The following is an 18,721-nucleotide window of genomic DNA, read 5'->3' on the forward strand; positions in this document are numbered from 1 at the left end:
AAGAAGCACCACGTCAGCATTGTAGTGCTGCTGCCTCGCCCTGAAGCTGCACTCCGGCTGGGGGTCTTTTGTGTCCAATGCTGATGACGGCACCAAGTTGGCCTTGACAACGATTTGTTGACACGGTGGAGAGTCAGCATAGACGATTGAGAACAGCGCAGGCACAGCCAACAAGCCTAGATTATCACTCGGCAGAAAGACAGGAAGGGCAATGCGTATGCATCCACGGTGATCGGCAAGTTGGTTTGCATCGGTTGACACATTCCGGACCACCACGCTGTCCAGGCAGTGCGCCGAGGAATCCAGAAGGCTGGAAAAAAACGGCACGAACAAAATAGCACGTGAGGCCACATTGTCGCGGCCGTGCCGTGCCACCGTGTCAAGTGAAAATCGTTGCTGGCGCTGCCTCTTTTAAGCCTAAGAGCCGGGTAAGCCGGTATGGACCTCGTGACGTCAAGGTTCCCGTAAATGGTGCGCAGTAGATGCTGTCCGTGTGCAGATTCAGCCACGGCTTGCAGAAAATGGAGCTTGCGCCGTGAAGACGGCTGGGTTCGCTGTAGGAAGCCAAGACCAGCGGTGCATGCACGAAGCGGTGCCCGCCATCGGTCCCTCCGCCGGATCTGTGATCGATGAAGCAGCTCCCAAGCAGAATCTGCACGAAAAATAGTAATTGAGGCGACATTGTCAAGGCCTTGTCGCCGTGTCCACTCTGTCCACAGACTCTGGTTGCATAAGCTGCAGTTGTGGGGTAGCGGCAACTGTAGCATACGAAGCAGGTAGTGACGTAACTACGCTTTCGTATGCAAAAGAAGAACCCGCCTAGCAGCTGATTTCATTTGTGTTCTGACAGTGTTATAGAAAGGCCACGCATAGTTAGAGCTATGGGTGACGTTGATTCAATTACTATACATCCCAGGAACACTAGCCCTCTCACCTATAATTTTCCGAGGGCCCAGTGAATATCAACGTTTTAGTAAATGTCGCGATGGATAATCTGAGTCTTTTTTGATATCTTGAATCATACAGATAACAACAGACACCGATAAGAAAATGAACAATGCAGTATTGCATCAGCGTTACACATCTGTGTGCACTGAATGCATTCTTGCAGATTACAAAAACGCAGGCTGCATTTGAAACGCCGTGCTGGAAATAAAATCTGTATCCTATGTTGGCTATTATTGCCCAAACTTATCCTCTGCCAGCTTTACAAATTTTCAAGTATACGCGTGATCTCCAAAACGCTCTCAAATTTACCGTGTGTCAACGCCAGCTTCACGCAAGGCCGTTCAATCCTACCATCATCATCAGCGTATTTATTGTACACCGATTTTATTGTTCTTGCGATGCTTTGCATGAAGTATATCTTTCAAGCGACTATATGCGGGCTTTGTAGGTATGCTAGGCATGTAATAGTTATATAGGTTTTTATATCTCATGTTTCTGCAGAGAGTTCTCGCATGCTGAGCATCGTGTAAACATGACAAATCCCCGTGAATAATTTCTATTAGTCTTGACATCATTTCATTTCTCTCAGTTTCATGTCTTAAGACACAATAAAATGCGGTAGAACTACGTTTTCCACGGAGAGAAGTAATTAAATTTCATTAATATCACAGCTTAGGGCAGTGTCTTGCACATTTTTAGAAAGAATCAAAATAAGACAATCGGTTACTTTTTTTTACTTTCATTTGCAAGTTCTGCTGCGAAAATTCAGTATTTTAGCATCACCACTGCCGCAATTTATTATCTACATAAACAGCAAGGATACACCTCATCAACCCGCACTCATACCCGAGCCCTAAGTGCCCGGCATGCCCGGCCAGAGGTACGGCCGAACATCTTCTGTGGAGCTGCTCTGCCCTTGACACGGTCCGAGAAAGGACACTACGCTCCCTGGGCGGGAACCGACCTGGCACCCTGCAGGAGTGGCTCGACCCGCCATCGCACATCGGGCTCAAGGACTGAGTCCAGCTTTGGAGTGCTTTTTTGGACTTTTTCAGGGACAAGGAAGGGCCTGGCCGCCTCTTTGCAGAGCCGACCTCGGGACCACTCCACCTCGAGGAAGAAGAGAGCACCGGTCCCCCTCCCCCTCTCCCATAGAGCACCCATTTTCTGCCGCAAGGCTTGGCCTATTCGACGCAGAAATAAATACGTATTAAAAAAAAACTACAAGAGGCGCTGGTCTATTCCGCCAGCACTGTACAAAATAAATAAAAAGAAGGTGCCCCAATTTTGTTTGATTTTTTTCACCCATCATTGATCACCCGAGCGAGTGACCGTTCAAGATGAGGCACAACATAAAAGAACTAAAAAAAGAAACGTGCACATGAACTTCTGCTTTTTTTTCTTTTTCAACTAAAGGGGAGATTGCCGTTTAAGGGCGATATTTCATGCTCGTTGTACAAGGCTCACCTGCAGAAGTCTCGAGAATAGCTGTGCAGCTGTATCTCGGCATTGTCATCCGCAATGTCCTCTTTTTTGGCTCCGACCTCACTTCAGAAACACTTTAGTGGCAACATCCGCCAGACGCGTCAGCTCTGGCCAAGTGTTTCACGATGGCCATTTCGGAATGAGCTCTCAGACGCTTTGTGACCACCTCACGACTTCGCATATGGAAAGGCGGCTCCTGAAAAGGGCCATCCTAGCATTCGGAGTCACGGATTCCGAGAAAGAGGCCGTACAACTCCTCGAGCTGCTGCTGTAGACACTGCGTCTCCCCTGTCATGCCAGCTTCCGAAGGAGTAACTCACTGCTAAGTTAGTCGCACATATAGTATAGGTTCGTTAACACAAGGCAACGCACTGCGAACATTTTCTTGACAGTTTGTTTGTTTGCTTCCTCGGGCCCCTCCTTCGTTGTCAACTGCTCCCAACGCAAGGCAAAGAACAGGCAAGCACGCGCCTGATTCTATTCCCTCGCGAAATGTGCCTCAGAATGCGAGGCGAGTAGGACAAAGCCTCGCCACGAGCCGCAATGCTAACGCAGCTGTGGCTCCGCCAGGGCCGTTTTTCCCCGTCGCGTACGTCATGAGCGAATCGTGGCTGCGCCGTCGTGTCAGGACACCTGCACGCGGTTGCTGCGATGAACGACATCCCAGAAGCAACATCGTGACTTGATGGCATTTCATCGCCAGCTCGTCTCGCCGTTGTTTTCAACCCACGTGCTCGCTTTAAGTAGCAGAACAACGCGATGTATCGTCATTTGCATGGCACACGTACGCGACAACGAGGAAACTGGTGAGCGACTCTCTGCTTTACGAATGCGAAGCCTTCAATAAACGATTGGGCAGTTTAATAGTCGAGTAGAACTTGTTGCTGGGCGAGTTGGTTGGGATCAGTGTCAGATCAGATCAATGTGGATAGTTTTATGGCAACTAAACCAGGTTTGCTGATTGATTTTCATTTCGATGACGTTCACAGAAGTCCTCTCAGCATAAATTCTGCAAAATCATGTGCATTCCGTGTCAGCAGATCCTATTTCGCGATGTCATGCGTACCTCGAACAATTGTAGAACAGAGCGCGGTTTTTGATTAAATGTTTTTATTGACGTTATTGAAACGCATTTGCCCAAATATAGCACGAACAATGAGTGTTATGTAATGCAAATTGCAGAGAGGCTAGCTTTTCATAAATTTACTTCTACCTAATAAATTCCCAAAACTCATTCCCTTCGTAAATACTATTACATGACTCATTGCGGAACGTAACCAGTTTATAGCCATTGCACGGAGCAGAATTATAAGTACTTCATTCCAACACAGGGCAGTTTTAGAAACCCTGATGTCAAAATACTGACTGCCACAGGAAGGCGTAGAAGTGCACTGGCCTTCGCATGCTATTCGTTGAGCCCACACTTTCCCTCAACTGTAAGACGTGCATGCCTGTGCCAAAGCATGCTACGCATTGATTCTCAATTTTCAAGCGCAGGGTCTTCTACCATCTTCCTGGTCTGCATATGCACTTCTTGACAATTAAGAAACTTCGGGTGAGTACACAAGAATTCCATTTGTACTTTCACCTGTATTTCAATTCTTTTTTCTTTCCTTTTTTTTTTTCCTGCTATAGCCGATGTGCATGCGCTTGGTCGAAAGTTAAGGAGACCGATGCAGTTAAGAGGAAAAGAAGTAGCTGCAAAAATACACCCATAATAAGATTTCAATCCAAGGTAACAACGTTTAATTGGGTTCAAAGTTAATCGTAGGTTTTACACCGTTGTCCATCGCCTAAAGCGTGGGAAGCAATACCCGGGACCCGAGCGTGGAGGTTCAGCTTCGGACCATTGAAAGAGCAGAGGAGGTGGCTGTAAGGCATTGCCTGGTAGCCACCCCTCACTAAAACAATTTTATCAAATAAAGCTGTTTCCTCTTCCTCCCTTCACCGGTTATTTGTTAGAGCTAAAAGTTATAAGAAAACAGCGTTTAAAATGAAATTCATGAAGTGCACTTGCGCGCACTTCGGGATAGGAATTGATCCCTGTTGCGTATCATGCCAATTGCCGACGCCCGCTGACTGGCATTGTGCACGAAAAAGTCACCTTTTCGCGCAACAGCTGTTACGTGTAGTCCATTCAGTTTTTATGTCGGGTGTTACAATTAATGTCACGTACTAGTGACGGTGAAGAAGGCAGCAAAGCCGTGAATCCGGGCAGCTGGGGTGCCCTCATAACGCTTACTGGAATCTGCACGGCCACAATTACCGTTAATGACCCCAATCAAAGAACAACGCTAGCGGCGAACACAGTCGGCGATCGTCGAAAATTTGATCTGTTGGTCAAGCTTGTCCGCTTTTATACATATGTCATCGAAGGTTCCAGAACTATCGCTCATGTCTGCGTGTCTTCCAGAAAGTTGCACACAATTCTCGTCGCAGATGCAGTCAGATTACGCAAGCTTCGGTGACAACAGACGTCACATAGAGCCATCGAAAACGTTCGAGAAACTTCAACAGATGCAGGGGCGTCCTCCACTGAGCGATAAAATTTGTTAAACGGTGAAAAGCGGTCAGTAGGCGCACATGCCAAGAATCTATCTACGCATTGCCTTCTTGTCGACGGGCGGCTGTAACTTTGCGATGGCAGCTGTCTTCCGCGGATCGGGGCGTACTCCAGACTTGCTGATGACGTGTCCCATGAACAGCAGCTCTTCGCACCCTAAGTGACAATATTCCAGTTTCAAAGTGAGTCCGCAAGACTTTATTGTCTTTAGTACTGTTTCAAGGCGTCTCAAGTGCTCGTCGAAACTTGCAGAAAGAACGACGACGTCACCTAAGTAGACGAGGCAGGTCTGCCACTTCGACCCTGCTAACATCATGGCCATCACGCGCTGGAACGCTGCAGGCGCTAAGCACAGTCCGAATGACATGAATATAGAGAAAGGATTCAACAAGAGCGGACACTCCCACAGAGCCCAGCGGCCGAATTGACTGCAGTGCACCAAGCCGCCGGCGGTTTTGGGCGCACGCCTTTTGTACGCTAGCTGGTACGCGTTACGCCGGCTGTGCTGATCGACGCGTCCTTTTTTTTTTTTTTTTTGCTTCTACAGCATCGACCGCGCACGGTTTTCGTGCGAAATCGTTTTATCATTAGGTAAAAATGATTGCGAACGATCTTTACAAGCTTCCATTGAATATGTGCCACATGTAATTTCATAAAGACGCAAGACGCCTTGTGAAATGACGAAATTTTTATTTTAGCCTATATAAATGCTCGTTGCGGGCTTTTTGTGCATTCATCCAACGTTGTGGCACCAGGTAAGCAGCATTAGTTCCCGTACGAAGCTCCACCGAACGACGTCAGCTGAAGAAAGTAAATTACAAGCATGTACGTGTCACTTTTGTAGTAACACACACGAATAATGCGTGTAGAGGCGAACCGTGCGAAAGTGGTGAATGGGCGGCACTACGAACAAAAGCAGTTCGCTCTTACATATATGGCGTAAAATACTCGACTCTCATCCTAAACAATACCTCACACCACGAAAACATCCTATTTCCAAGCACTCGTCTCTTCCCGGGACTATACTTCCTGCACCTCAAGAGCACGAATACACGGGCTACTGCACGTTTCAAAAAGAACTTTGCTGCAATCGACGCGATAGTACGCTACGAATACACAGAGGTGGCGACAACACAGGCTCTCAACCAGACCATGCTGGACGCTCGCAGAATTCCTTCTACTCGCAGTCAAGACAAATGTGTGGGTGAAAGCCCGTCTTTACTCGTTCAGAAGACATAACTATCGATTTACAAGTTCCTGGTGTTTGAGCTCCTTCGCGTTATCTTTTGTGCGTTCTGCCGGCGCAAGCAACACACTCCCGTGTGATTACTCTTGACAATTGCTTGTCGCGTTTTCGATAAGCGTGAGTATCGAAAGAAGGTTCAAGTTGTTGCGGGGTAATAAATATTGTCCCAAACTTGTCGCAATAAGATTCAGTACACGCCAAACTAACTTTGTCACCATGACCGAGCTGCTTTCCGACGCGTCATGACAGGCGCGGTGAGTGTGCCTCAATATTATGCGAAAATGCAGCGAATTCCAGTCATGTTGGGAGTCAGAGAAAGCGTCATGAACTTGTCCCAGTAACATACAGTACGCGCGAAAAAACTGCGCCGTACAGTCGAGCTGCTTTTCGCTAACTGCGTCACAGGGCACGGCGTGGCGAACGTGCCTCATAAGTAACAAAAAAAACTACCCAATCTTCAACAATGTTGGGCGTCAGAGAAAGCGCCACAAACTTGTCTTGTCAGTGCATTAAAGCGCGAAACTATACGCGCTATAGGACCGAGCTGCTATTCGCTAACCGCGTCAGAACGCCAGGCGCGGCAACTGCACTTGAAAAGCACCCCAAAAAGTAACGAAATTAGTTACAATAATGTTGGGGGTTAAAGAAAGCGCCAAAACTAGTCCCAGTAAGATTCAGTGCACGCGAAACTGCGTGACACCGCCCGGTGCGACCAGCGTGCCCAACAAACTACCGAAATAAGTTGAAATAATGTTGGGTGTATAGAAAGCGTCGCAAACATCTCCCAGAACGAGTCATTAATTCAACTTAACTGTGCCACGACGGCCGAGCTGTTTTTCGCTGTGTCACAAGTCTAGGTTAATTGCTTGAAATGCGTCGCAGACTGTCGAGCAAAACTTCTCACCTTGCCGTAGCCCAGTAGTGCAATGGTGCCATGTCGAAGTTCAGAATGAACGCAAGAATTCGCCGGAAAGCCCCCAAACCAGGCTAAAGCCAAAAACAGAAAAACAGACAGACGGGTCGCCGAACAGGCCAAAGCTCAGACGCGCAGCCGGTCTCACTCGCTTCGGCGGTGTGCCTGAAGAATGACGCATGCATCCGGCTGATCATTCACCGATTCGCCTGTCGCTAGGCAACGAAAGTAAGCCGCAAAGCTTAATTTATTTTATACGCAGATATTTTTACTTTTGCCGGGAAAAAATAAAAAAAAATGAAACAATTTCTGTTAACATACCCCCCCCCCCCCCCCATTTCAAGTTCTGTTTCTTTTTCGATGCTCGCGGCAGCAAGCGGTCGGCGTTACTTCTAGCGGGACGTATTTTCTGTTGCCAGTTTTCGCCGAGTGTCCCCTCTTCTTGAATTTATTTCTCTATGACATGACCTTGAACTCATAGAGGCCGTCTGGCGTGATGAAGGCAGTCTTTTCGCGATCCCACTCGTCGACTTCTATTTGCCAGCGGCCAGTGTTGAGATCCATGGACGAGAAGTATTTATCCTTTCATAGCCGGTCCACTGCGTCGTCTATCCGTGGATACTGAGCCCGAGGTCGCGGGACCGAATACTGGCCGCGGCGGCCGCATTTCGATGGGAACGAAATGCGAAAACATCCGTGTACTTTGATTTAGGTGCACGTTAAAGAAACCCAGGTGGTCGAAATTTCCGGAGTCCTCCACTACGGCATGCCTCATAATCAGAAAGTAGTTTTGGCACGTAAAACCCCATAATTTAATTTTTTATCCATTGGAGGTGTATACGTCTTCGTAACCTTGTTCAATTGACGATAATCGACGCAGAAACGTAGAGTTCCGTCCTTTTTCCTTACCAAGACTACAGGAGATGTCCACGGGCTTTTCCACGGCTAGATAAAGTCGTCGCGCAGAATTTTCTCGACTTGTTCTCTTATAGCTTCACATTCTCGCGTCTAAACTCGGTATGGGCTCTGGCGGAGTGGTCGAGCGCACTCTGCGGTTATTATGAGATGTTTTGCCACTGGTGTTTGTCGAATCCTCGATGACGTCGAAAAGCAGTCTTTGTGTTGTCGGAGAAGACCTCTGAGCTGTTGCTGATTACTCATGGGGAGACTTGGATTTATGTCGAAGTCTGATTCGGGAACTATGGTCGTCGAGGTAGATACCGCAGACACCGAGGGGACAAACGCATTGCTGATTTCCTGAATTTCCTCGACGTATGCGATCGTCGTGCCCTTGTTGATGTGCTTGAACTCCTGGCTGAAGTTTGTCAGCAACACTTTCATTTTTCCTCCGTGTGGTCGAGCGATACCTCTTGCGATGCAAACTTCCCGGTCGAGCAGCAGACGTTGGTCAGGCTCGATAACGCCTTCTACGTCTGCAGGTGTTTTGGTGCTGACGGAAATGACAATGCTAGAGCAGGCCGGGATGCTGACTTGATTTTCGAGCACACTCAAGGCATGGCGATTACGAGGGCTCTCTGACGGTATCGCTTGGTCTTCAGATAGCGTTATCGACTGCGAGGGTTCGCCGTTATTTAACGCGCCGCGACAGCAGCTTGGCGAACGCCCTTGCGATATCGCCAACTACCTCGCCGCCACTCAGTGGAACCCTCGACAACCGTCCCGTTAGCCGTCACCAGGCCGCTGCTTGTAGCCGCAACGCCTACCATGCAGTGGCCCAGCTCGGGGCCGGTCTGCGAGCCCAAATCCGGAAAACTAAAAGCAACAACCTATGAACTTGCGGTTGCTGTTCTTCGAACTGACGAAGATCCTCCGCCACCGACAAAGACGCCGAAAAGTCTTTCTCGACAATATATCAACGAGACGCCGCCATTCCGACGAAGCTTAATTAGAAGCAAAGAATACGTCGACAAAAGAAGACCTCACGACGCCACGCTCCAGGCACACATCAACATGACGCAGCCGTGATCCGAAGCCAAGAGATAGCTGCAACGCATGAACCACCGACCTCAACATGCTTTTCGATGGCCACGGAGTCACCGCCTTAGTGGACACAGGAGCCAGCTACTCCATGATGAGCGGACCCTTGCCGCCCAGTTGAAGAAAGTTAAGACTGCATGGGAAGGCCCTCAAATCCGGACAGCTGGGGACATCTGATAACACCGACTCTAACCTGCATGGCCAGAATTACCGTTAATGACCGAATCTACCGAGCACTTCCGCCAGATGCCACGTAGTAGTGACTGTGAAGAAGGCAATGGAACCGTCAATGACGAAACTACCATTCTTTTCTTTTTATTGGGGGGGCCTGTGCCCTGAAAAGTAACCCCGAGGGTTGCAATGTCGGCTTGTTGGTAATCCATCTTCAAGGGGTGTACGGTAGCGCGATTAAAAGATGGGACAAAAGAAGACACGCAGAGGGACACACAGCGCTTTGTGTGCCCCTGTGTGCCTTCTTTTGTCCCGTCTTAATCGCGCTACCGTACACCCCTTGAAGCTGAAAAGCAAGTTACATTCAAAGAACAATGATAGCGGCGAACACAGTTGTCGATCGTCGAAAATCTTATCTGAAATCTGAAAATCTGAAGCGCGTCGGCTTTTATAGATGAGTCATCGAAGGTTCCAGAGCAATCGCTGTTGCCCGCCTGTCTTCGAGAAAGTTCTACACAATTGTCGCTGCACATGCAATCAGATTACATATGTTTCGGTGATAACAGACAGCACATAGAACCATCGAAAACATTCGAGAAACTTCAATAGATGCAGGAGCGCTCTGCACTAAGCGATAACTTGTTAAATGGCGAAAACCGGTCACCCGAAAAACATAAGCAAGTACACGTACCAACATCATCATCATGCTTCCGCGGCCTAAGAACATGTTATAAACGTGATTTGTAGCTGCACCCACCCATACAGTTTTCTGTAATTACCTAGATGCAAAACTGGCACTGCTGTGCTGTTGCATGCGTGGGAGTTATGAGATGTAATAGCTTCGGGTTTGAATCTTTCTCGGAGACCCAAGACACCATGAATGCGCGTCTAGCCAAGAGGGTTCCGTCTATAACAGCGGTTCTTTCTTTTTTTACATGAACAGCGTGTAAAATTCCGATGCTTCTTTATCATCTAAAAACCATTCTTTGTTCATTATGAGTACTCCTACTAGTTTCAGATACAATTATATCGAACGTGAACAATCCGGCGGCCATTGAAATTGAAAGAAAAACTATAGGGTCTGCGGTCCTTTTAGTTCCAATCGCCTGTTTTTGTTTCCTCTAGTTCTTGTTGTATTAAATATGAGTAAGCCTTACCAGAAGACGTATTACTGACAAATAGAGTATTTATGATTATTTCATTCTAAAAAAGCATTGTCTATGTTCCGATACGTTCCGTAGACGACGAGGTGAAGGGCTAAGCGGACAGGGACCTCTTAAAGGGACACTAAAGGTTAATATTAAGTCAACGTGGACAGTTGAAATACCATCCCAGAAACCTCGAAACGCTTGTTTCGTGCGAAGAAGAGACTTATTTTAAGAGAAAATGAGTTCTGAAGCGTCCGCGTACCTCTAGCGCAGTTCGAATCGCCCGCCCTCCGATCGAGCTCGAGTATTGACATCATGGTCTCATAGTGATGTTGCACCGTTGGTGAGTAAAACGGCTCCCGCAGACGGCGCTACGGCTTTTCTGCACAAAACGCAAACTCGCGGCCAGAAACAGAGCCAAGACAGAGCCGACAGCAGCGCGAAAGCAAAACTATGGTGGCTAGCGGAAGGGAAAGCGCACGACGATAAGCTGGTTCTTTATTTTATGACGTCAACTTCGATGCTCGTTGCAGTGGATGACCCTGACATCGAAACATTAGCTCGCGATGCTTGGCTCGAGTTCAGCTGTTTAAGCACTGATGAACGTGACCTGCTGTTGAGGGCTCGCGCTGCCGGCGTTGTTGCGTCGACGACGACGGCGTGCTTTGAAAGGCCCTTCACGCGACTTCAGTAAGTCGGCGTTGAACTCGTAATCCTCTGGACGAATGTTTAGCGAGCACACTAGGTTATCTTGCGGCTCTTTGCCAGCGCGCTGTGGCAGAGATACGGCACTTAACCACTTCGAACGGCGAGTTTCACTCGTTGGCACACAGTGATAAGTAACGTTGGATTCGCCGCTGCAACTGCCCTTGGCCAAGTTCCACGCACCGTTCGCGCATCCCACGACATCACATGGACGTGGGATTCTCGCTGCTTTTTCCAAATGCAAGTTTCGCGAGCCAGCAGAACCACCGCAGCACGACGCGATAAAGAAACGAATGAAACTCCAAAGCGCGCGCGGTGTGAAGTCGAGCGCGCAGAGTCGAGCGAAAACGAAACCTTTCGATCGCCCATACTACTCAAGGGTAACGTCAAAATGTTATTCTTTTCTTAGAATCGAATAGAAGTAGACAAGTAGCATTTTCTTCCGTCTTATAATCTAATGAAAGGATCTTTTTAATACGAGTAGTTGAGTTCTAGTGAGATAAATTATGATGAGGAGTGCTTTCGTCATCGGGCTAGTACCGGAATGTCGCTGGGGGGTCTCAAATCGTGTCATGCATTAACCTCAATTTCTCGGTTACTAAAGTTCACGATTATATTGACGCCTTACACGTTCTAGAGCATTGCTTTGTCACTTTAACTTGACTTTCTGGTAACCTTTAGTGTCCCTTTAAGAGGAAGCTTTAGCTCGGGCCCAACTCCGACGCGGCCTATTCAAATACATGTAAAACGCAAAAACGTTTTTATGAGGTAACCCCTGGACCGATTTTGATGAAATTTGTTGCATTTGAAAGAGAAAGTTAAATTCTAGTGACTGTTGGAAGCGGAATTTCGATTTAGAACTTCAATTTTCTTAAAACGTTTTTCAAATATTTGACCGTTTGAAAAAAATAGAAGCGCGAAGTTTACAAATTCATAGCTCTGCATCAAGAACTGATATCGCGGTTCTGTAAACGGCACCCGTTAGATCATTCAAAGCGGACAAATTCAATATGTCATTTTACATCTTACGTGAATGTGTTACGTTGGTTACAATGGTTTTGCAAAAGTTGTATTTCCCTATGATTACATTTTTTTTTATATTTATGTGTAATATATCAATTTTGTCCGCTTTAGATGTACTATTAGATCCAATTCACAGAATTGTATTATCATTTTTAGTGGTTAAGTTACGGAGTTGTAAACTTGATAGTTTAGTTTTTTGAAACTTTTCGATTTTTGCCAATTTTTAATAAAAAATTGACGATCTAACTCAAAAATTCGAAACCAACAGTCACTAGATTTTAAGTTTGTCTTTTAAATGCAACAAACCTCGTCAAATTTGGTGCAGTGGTTGCCGAGAAAAACGAATTCTCCTCTTACATGTATTTAGATAGGAGCACTCGAGCTAAAGGTTCCTCTTAAGCCTCGTTCCTATTCTGACAAAGGCGTTAGAGAAGACAGTTTTTGCGAAGCGCCGAAGCATATAATTAAAATGATGCCGAATACCTGGTTACAAACGAGGACAACTGAAGGCTACAAACGCAGGCTATTTTGCTACAGACAGCATGGCAACTGAGCGGAAGGCTAGACGAGATGGTTGTCTGTTTACAAGAAAAGGTAGCATTTTCATATAGGTTCGTACAGGTGTTAAAATACAGCTATGATATGCTCATGTCCTAGCTATAAACTCGTAAACATGAGGTCGCGTCACGTCGCAAAGACGTACTCCAGATGATTCCAGGCGCGCTCCATTACTTGGGCTCGAAACTGTCTTCTTAGCTGTCTACGTAGACTCTATCTGGTGCTGGCCAGAATTAAAACATACCCACCATATGCGCGTAAATGAGTATGTTTTAAGACAAATTACGTTCGAGGCACGCTTCGCACGCCCACGTAATGGCATTCCAATGGTGGCATAGTGCCCGTTAGAAACGCGCACAGTTCCTTCTAGGTAGAGTATTCTAAGAAACTCTGTATTCACCTAGGATGCGAACGCGGGTTGGCAACATCTTATGAGTCGTGCCATGACAATCGTTTTGTAGTCGTGGAGCCTTAGTGCCTATATAATCATCTACGTGCCGGTGTCATCAACGTGCTGTCGTTTCTGACGTGGTTGTTGCAATTGTCCTTATATCAAAGGTTGAAGTTCATCTTACAACACATGATACATTCCAAAATTGTACTTCAGTGGCAAAGACAGTGGAGGAAGAGCTGCGTCACCGCAACTTCACTGGCCGCCCCACCCCTTTATGAGAAGGCAAGTACAATCAGCAGCGAAAGAGCTTACACTTTCACAATATAGAGTATCAAACCGGCAGCGTTTGCAAATGCACATGAAAAACAACCCTATTTCTCTACAATATACAAGAAAGTCGCTAAACAGTGCACTTTCAACAGAGAAACATTATTATTATTATTATTATTATTATTATTATTATTATTATTATTATTATTATTATTATTATTATTATTATTATTATTATTATTATTATTATTATTATTATTATAGCATTTTTGGTAGAGCACGTAATGTTTCCTCCATGAATTTAAGACTCTTCACTGGGTAGGAGATACTGCAGCAGCTGGAAACCGTAATTCGCATGAGGTCAAAGGACCAGCCATTGCAGCTATTCGGGGCCCTCAAGACCTTCTTCATCGCGCTGCTCTAGCACTTTTCTCTCTGAACTTTCTCCGCCAGCGTAGGTGTCCTTCAGTTTCCGCTGAAGTTGTAAGCGTATGGGATCCACCTTCGAACAAAGTGGCCCTAACATGCTGCGAGAGATGGTTTATGTTATAATAGATTGCGCAGAGCTCGCAGGCGCCATTCAGCCGTTCTCACGTCTGCCACTGCCCGAAAATAGTGTGCGCCATTCGTTGGCTCGTTCATTTGGAAGACGAAGCCTATCGTCACGACGCGACCTTAACCGGAACGCGCGTCGCTCGCGTCAGGGCGGCAGAAATTGTGACGACGGACCCGTCGAGCACGGCACGCGCAGCGGCTGAGGCAGAAAGGAGGTGCATGCGTGCGTTCAGCACACCACGTGATTTACTCTCGCAAGCAAGAACGCAGCACTTACCGAAGCGCTCGCTGCGCGACAGCAGCGGCCGTTCCGCTCTCACGCTGTGCTTCGTTGGTGGCAGCTTGCCCGCTTTTGCTTGCCAAGGCGAGTGGTTGGTCGAAGGCGGCCTTAGTTTAATAGAAAGCACGCTTCTTCGGGCGTTCTTTACGATTATTTATCGATTATTTATCGATTTATCGAATACGATTATTATTTACCAAAAGTGCGTAAATTAGCGTAAGAAACCCGTTAGTATGCAGAAAAAATACTATGAATAACCTCATCCTTTAAGAGAAATACGCTATTTATTGACGCAATAATTTCTTCGAGCGTCGTAGACAATCGAAAATGCTGTTTTAGCGGAGTTTCTAGCGGGAGCACAAAAACAAGTATAAGTCAATAACTTTGACTGGTATTTAGCTGTGCCTAATAATGTCGTAAAAAGTGATAGAGAAATGTGCAGAATATAACCAACCCTTATATATAGCTTTCATTGATTACGAGAAAGCGTTTGATTCAGTCGAAACCTCAGCAGTCATGGAGGCATTACGGAATCAGGGTGTAGATGAGCCATATGTAAAGATACTGGAAGATATCTATAGCGGCTCCACAGCCACCGTAGTCCTCCACAAAGAAAGCAACAAAATCCCTATAAAGAAAGGCGTCAGACAGGGAGATACGATATCTCCAATGCTATTCACAGCATGTTTACAGGAGGTATTCAGAGGCCTGGAGTGGGAAGAATTGGGGATAAAAGTTGATGGAGAATACCTTAGCAACTTGCGATTCGCTGATGATATTGCCTTGCTTAGTAACTCAGGAGACCAATTGCAATGCATGCTCACTGACCTGGAGAGGCAAAGCAGAAGGGTGGGTCTGAAAATTAATCTGCAGAAAACTAAAGTAATGTTTAACAGGCTCGGAAGAGAACAGCAGTTTACGATAGGTAGCGAAGCACTGGAAGGGGTAAGGGAATACATCTACTTAGGGCAGGTAGTGACCACGGATCCGGATCATGAGACTGAAATAACCAGAAGAATAAGAATGGGCTGTGGTGCGTTTGGCAGGCATTCTCAAATCATGAACAGCAGGTTGCCACTATCCCTCAAAAGGAAAGTGTATAACAGCTGTGTGTTACCAGTACTCACATATGGGGCAGAAACCTGGAGGCTTACGAAAAGGGTTCTGCTGGAATTGAGGACGACGCAACGAGCTATGGAAAGAAGAATGATGGGTGTGACGTTAAGGGATAAGAAAAGAGCAGATTGGGTGAGGCAACAAACGCGGGTAAACGACATCTTAGTTGAAATCAAGAAAAAGAAATGGGCATGGGCCGGACATGTAATGCGGAGGGAAGATAACCGATGGTCACTAAGGGTTACGGACTGGATTCCAAGGGAAGGGATGCGTAGCAGGGGGCGGCAGAAAGTTAGGTGGGCGGATGACATTAAGAGGTTTGCAGGGACAACATGGCCACAATTAGTACATGACCGGGGTAGTTGGAGAAGTATGGGAGAGGCCTTTGCCCTGCAGTGGGCGTAACTAGGCTGATGATGATGATGATGATGAATAATGTCGTTCACAACACACAACCCAGCCTTGTTCTTTTTTTTTTCTTGAGATAAAAGTGAATAGAGGAGGTGCTGTCGCCGTTTGCTGGTAACGGCTATTGATACGCCTTCTCACTTTGTTAATAATGTAGGGTAAAAGATAAAGAAGAGTAAATTCGTTCATTAGCTGTCAACATAATTGAACAGAAGTATATTTAACCGTGCTAGGAATAAAATTCCCCATTAATATGTTCTCGCTGTAACAAAATCTTTTCCCGGTCTCTATTCTAGGTGGAAACATCAGCGTCATGACAACCCTTGCTTCGTTCATGGTGCCGGCCATCACCATATTACGTAAATGTGACTAAAATACCTCATCTTTTGGTGTTTGTACAGGCTTTCCTTAAGAAAAATAATGGCGTAAGAAATTGGGGTAGCTGACCAAGTCAAAGTGGAAAACACAGAGGGAGCCTGTGCGAGCTTTCTTTTTGGGTCGCATCCACAATCCTATGTATAGGAGGTGACCGAGGAACTCTGAAACGTCTCTGTGTTTTTCAATTTGACTTGGTCAGTGGCTGCAACTACTTGATCATCATGTTGCCCAAGAAGGCGAATTTTCGTCGAACACTTGAATAAATGAGAACTACTTAAGGAACCTGACTTCTGTTAACCTGTCTTTAATTGAGCAGTCCTTATCTCATTGAATTCCGTAATTCTAGCGACGACGTTTCATTTACGTCTTCTATTGTTTTGCTACCTCTATATATTACCATAACTAATATCCTATGACTCTGAAAAATATTTATCGTACTGTTAAGATATTCTTACTGTACTGAAGATAACGTTTACTGCATATATAATTAAAATATTAAAGCATACAAACTATTAGGAACACCCGAGCCACCCCAAAGACCTCGGTATAAAATCAAGACTACATTGAACGATTTTTCTGCCTCGCTTCTAAATGTTAAATTGCGTTCGAACGTGAATGCAGAAATCTAAAGAAATTTGTTTTAAGTTCAATGGTATCGGGATGCCTTGAGCCCATTTTGTCTCCTAATTGCTAGAAATTCACGTGTCAGTCGGTTTAAGTGAAAGCAGTTTTCAACTCGACATTTATTTATTTATTTTGTAATGCGGTTTACTGAACAGTCAGGAACGCGACCGTCTCAGTCGAGCGTCAGACAACGAGAGCGCGAGCCCCTCTTCGTAGGCGGGCCGCTGATGATAGTGCGTCCATAGGGCGCGCCAGTCTTCTTCGCTACAACTGCCCCCTGGAGAAGAAGGAGCCATCCTGGCGACTCAAGTAGAAGCGAGGACAAGGGGGGTCGTAATAGGGTTTAAGCCTCTGGACGTGCACTGTCTCGCGTCCGCGACGCCTCAAGTCAGCAGACAGCGTTAGCGGCTCGACGACGTAGTTGACTGGCGTCGTCTGTTGGACAGCGTCTGTTGACTGGCGTCGCCTGTTGGAAACAGCTGTCGCTGTTTGCAGTGCCGCAGTTTCTGCATAGCGGGTGAGGTGGTCGACAGCGACAATAATCCGGCGATTGCCAGCTGCTGTGCAGGGAAGAGGACCGTAGAGATCGATGCCGACGAGGTCGAATGGTCGGGACGGACAAGGAATGGGCTGTAAAGGACCGGAAGGACGAGGGGCAAGAAGCTTGCGTCGTTGGCACGCTGTGCATGAGCGAATGTACGTTGGCAAAAAATTATACATGCCACGCCAATAAAAGCGGGAACGAAGCCGCTTTTATTGCGGGTCTGAATGGAGAGCGGAGCATACATCTGTGCGCATATGGCGGAGGACGACTAATAACCATTTGCGGCCATCGGAAGCGTAATTTCGACGATAGAGAACACCATCTCGTAACTCAATATGACAAGCTTGGCGGCGGACAGCGCGTGAAGGGCGTGTTGTTGAAGTGTCAGAAACGCAATCCATAAGTGCTGCAATCCAGGGATCTTTGCGTTGCTCCACAGCCATGTTGACGTGCACAAGCGACGAAAACACCGATTCAATGACTGAGATGCAAGTCATGTCACTTGGTGTGGGCGACCGAGAGAGGGCATCCGCGTCAGTGTGCTTACGGCCAGACCCGTAAATGACGCGTATGTCGAAGTCTTGTAACCGTAGAGCCCATTGCGCAAGGCGGCCATACGGACCTTTAAAGTCGATAACCAACATAGAGCATGGTGATGTGTAACGACGTCGAAGGGGCGGCTGTACAGGTAAGGTCGGAATTTTCCAAGGCCCCAGATTATAGCCACCCACTCCTTTTCGGTGACCGAGTAGTTGGATTCCGCTTTCGTTAGTGTTCGGCTTGCGTAGGCTACTACGTATTCATCATGCCCACTTTTTCGCTGTGCAAGCACGGCAGCAAGTCCTACGCCGCTGGCGTCGGTTTGGAGTTCCGTGGGGGCCGTGGGGTCGAAAGGGCGCAGTACGGGAGGCGAAGTGAGCAAACGCCGCATTGTTTCAAAAGCATCGTCGCAAGCTGTGGCCCAAGTAGAAAGTCGTGTGTCGCCGCGAAGCAGCTGAGTCAAGGGAGCAATGATAGAAGCGAAATTCCGGATAAAACGACGAAAGTAGGAGCAGAGCCCGATAAAGCTCCGAAGTTCTTTCAGGGACGTGGGTTTCGAGAATTCGGCGACGGCGCGAAGTTTGGAAGGATCAGGTAGTATGCCATCTTTCGATACGACGTGTCCAAGTACTGCAAGCTGCTAGGCTCCAAAGCGACATTTCTTCAAGTTGAGCTGGAGGCCTGCCTCGGTGATGCACTGTAGGACTTGTTTGAGACGGTACAGATGTGTGGGTAAATCTGGAGAAACGACGACGACATCGTCAAGGTAACATAGGCATGTCTTCCACTTTAGCCCACGAAGGAGATTGTGCATCATTTGTTCGAATGTAGCAGGGGCGTTGCAAAGCCCAAAC

General features: G+C 46.9%; 1 protein-coding gene across 2 annotated transcripts in view; it reads left to right on the top strand.

The window, feature by feature from the left end:
- Positions 1-3,041: 3,041 nt before the first annotated feature.
- Positions 3,042-18,721, top strand: part of LOC142590855 (uncharacterized) — a 73,572-nt gene continuing 57,892 nt past the window's right edge. Inside the window, exons 1-4 of one of the 2 annotated variants that reach the window (XM_075703253.1) lie at positions 3,042-3,239; positions 3,931-3,988; positions 13,317-13,434; positions 16,078-16,140. In XM_075703253.1, the coding sequence (XP_075559368.1) occupies positions 16,095-16,140 (46 nt within the window). In that variant the 5' untranslated portion in view covers positions 3,042-3,239; positions 3,931-3,988; positions 13,317-13,434; positions 16,078-16,094. The remainder of the gene's footprint in view (positions 3,240-3,930; positions 3,989-13,316; positions 13,435-16,077; positions 16,141-18,721) is intronic. The other variant, XM_075703255.1, reaches the window with a different exon arrangement.

Source organism: Dermacentor variabilis, chromosome 8, assembly GCF_050947875.1.
Source record: "Dermacentor variabilis isolate Ectoservices chromosome 8, ASM5094787v1, whole genome shotgun sequence".
NCBI lineage: Eukaryota > Metazoa > Arthropoda > Arachnida > Ixodida > Ixodidae > Dermacentor > Dermacentor variabilis.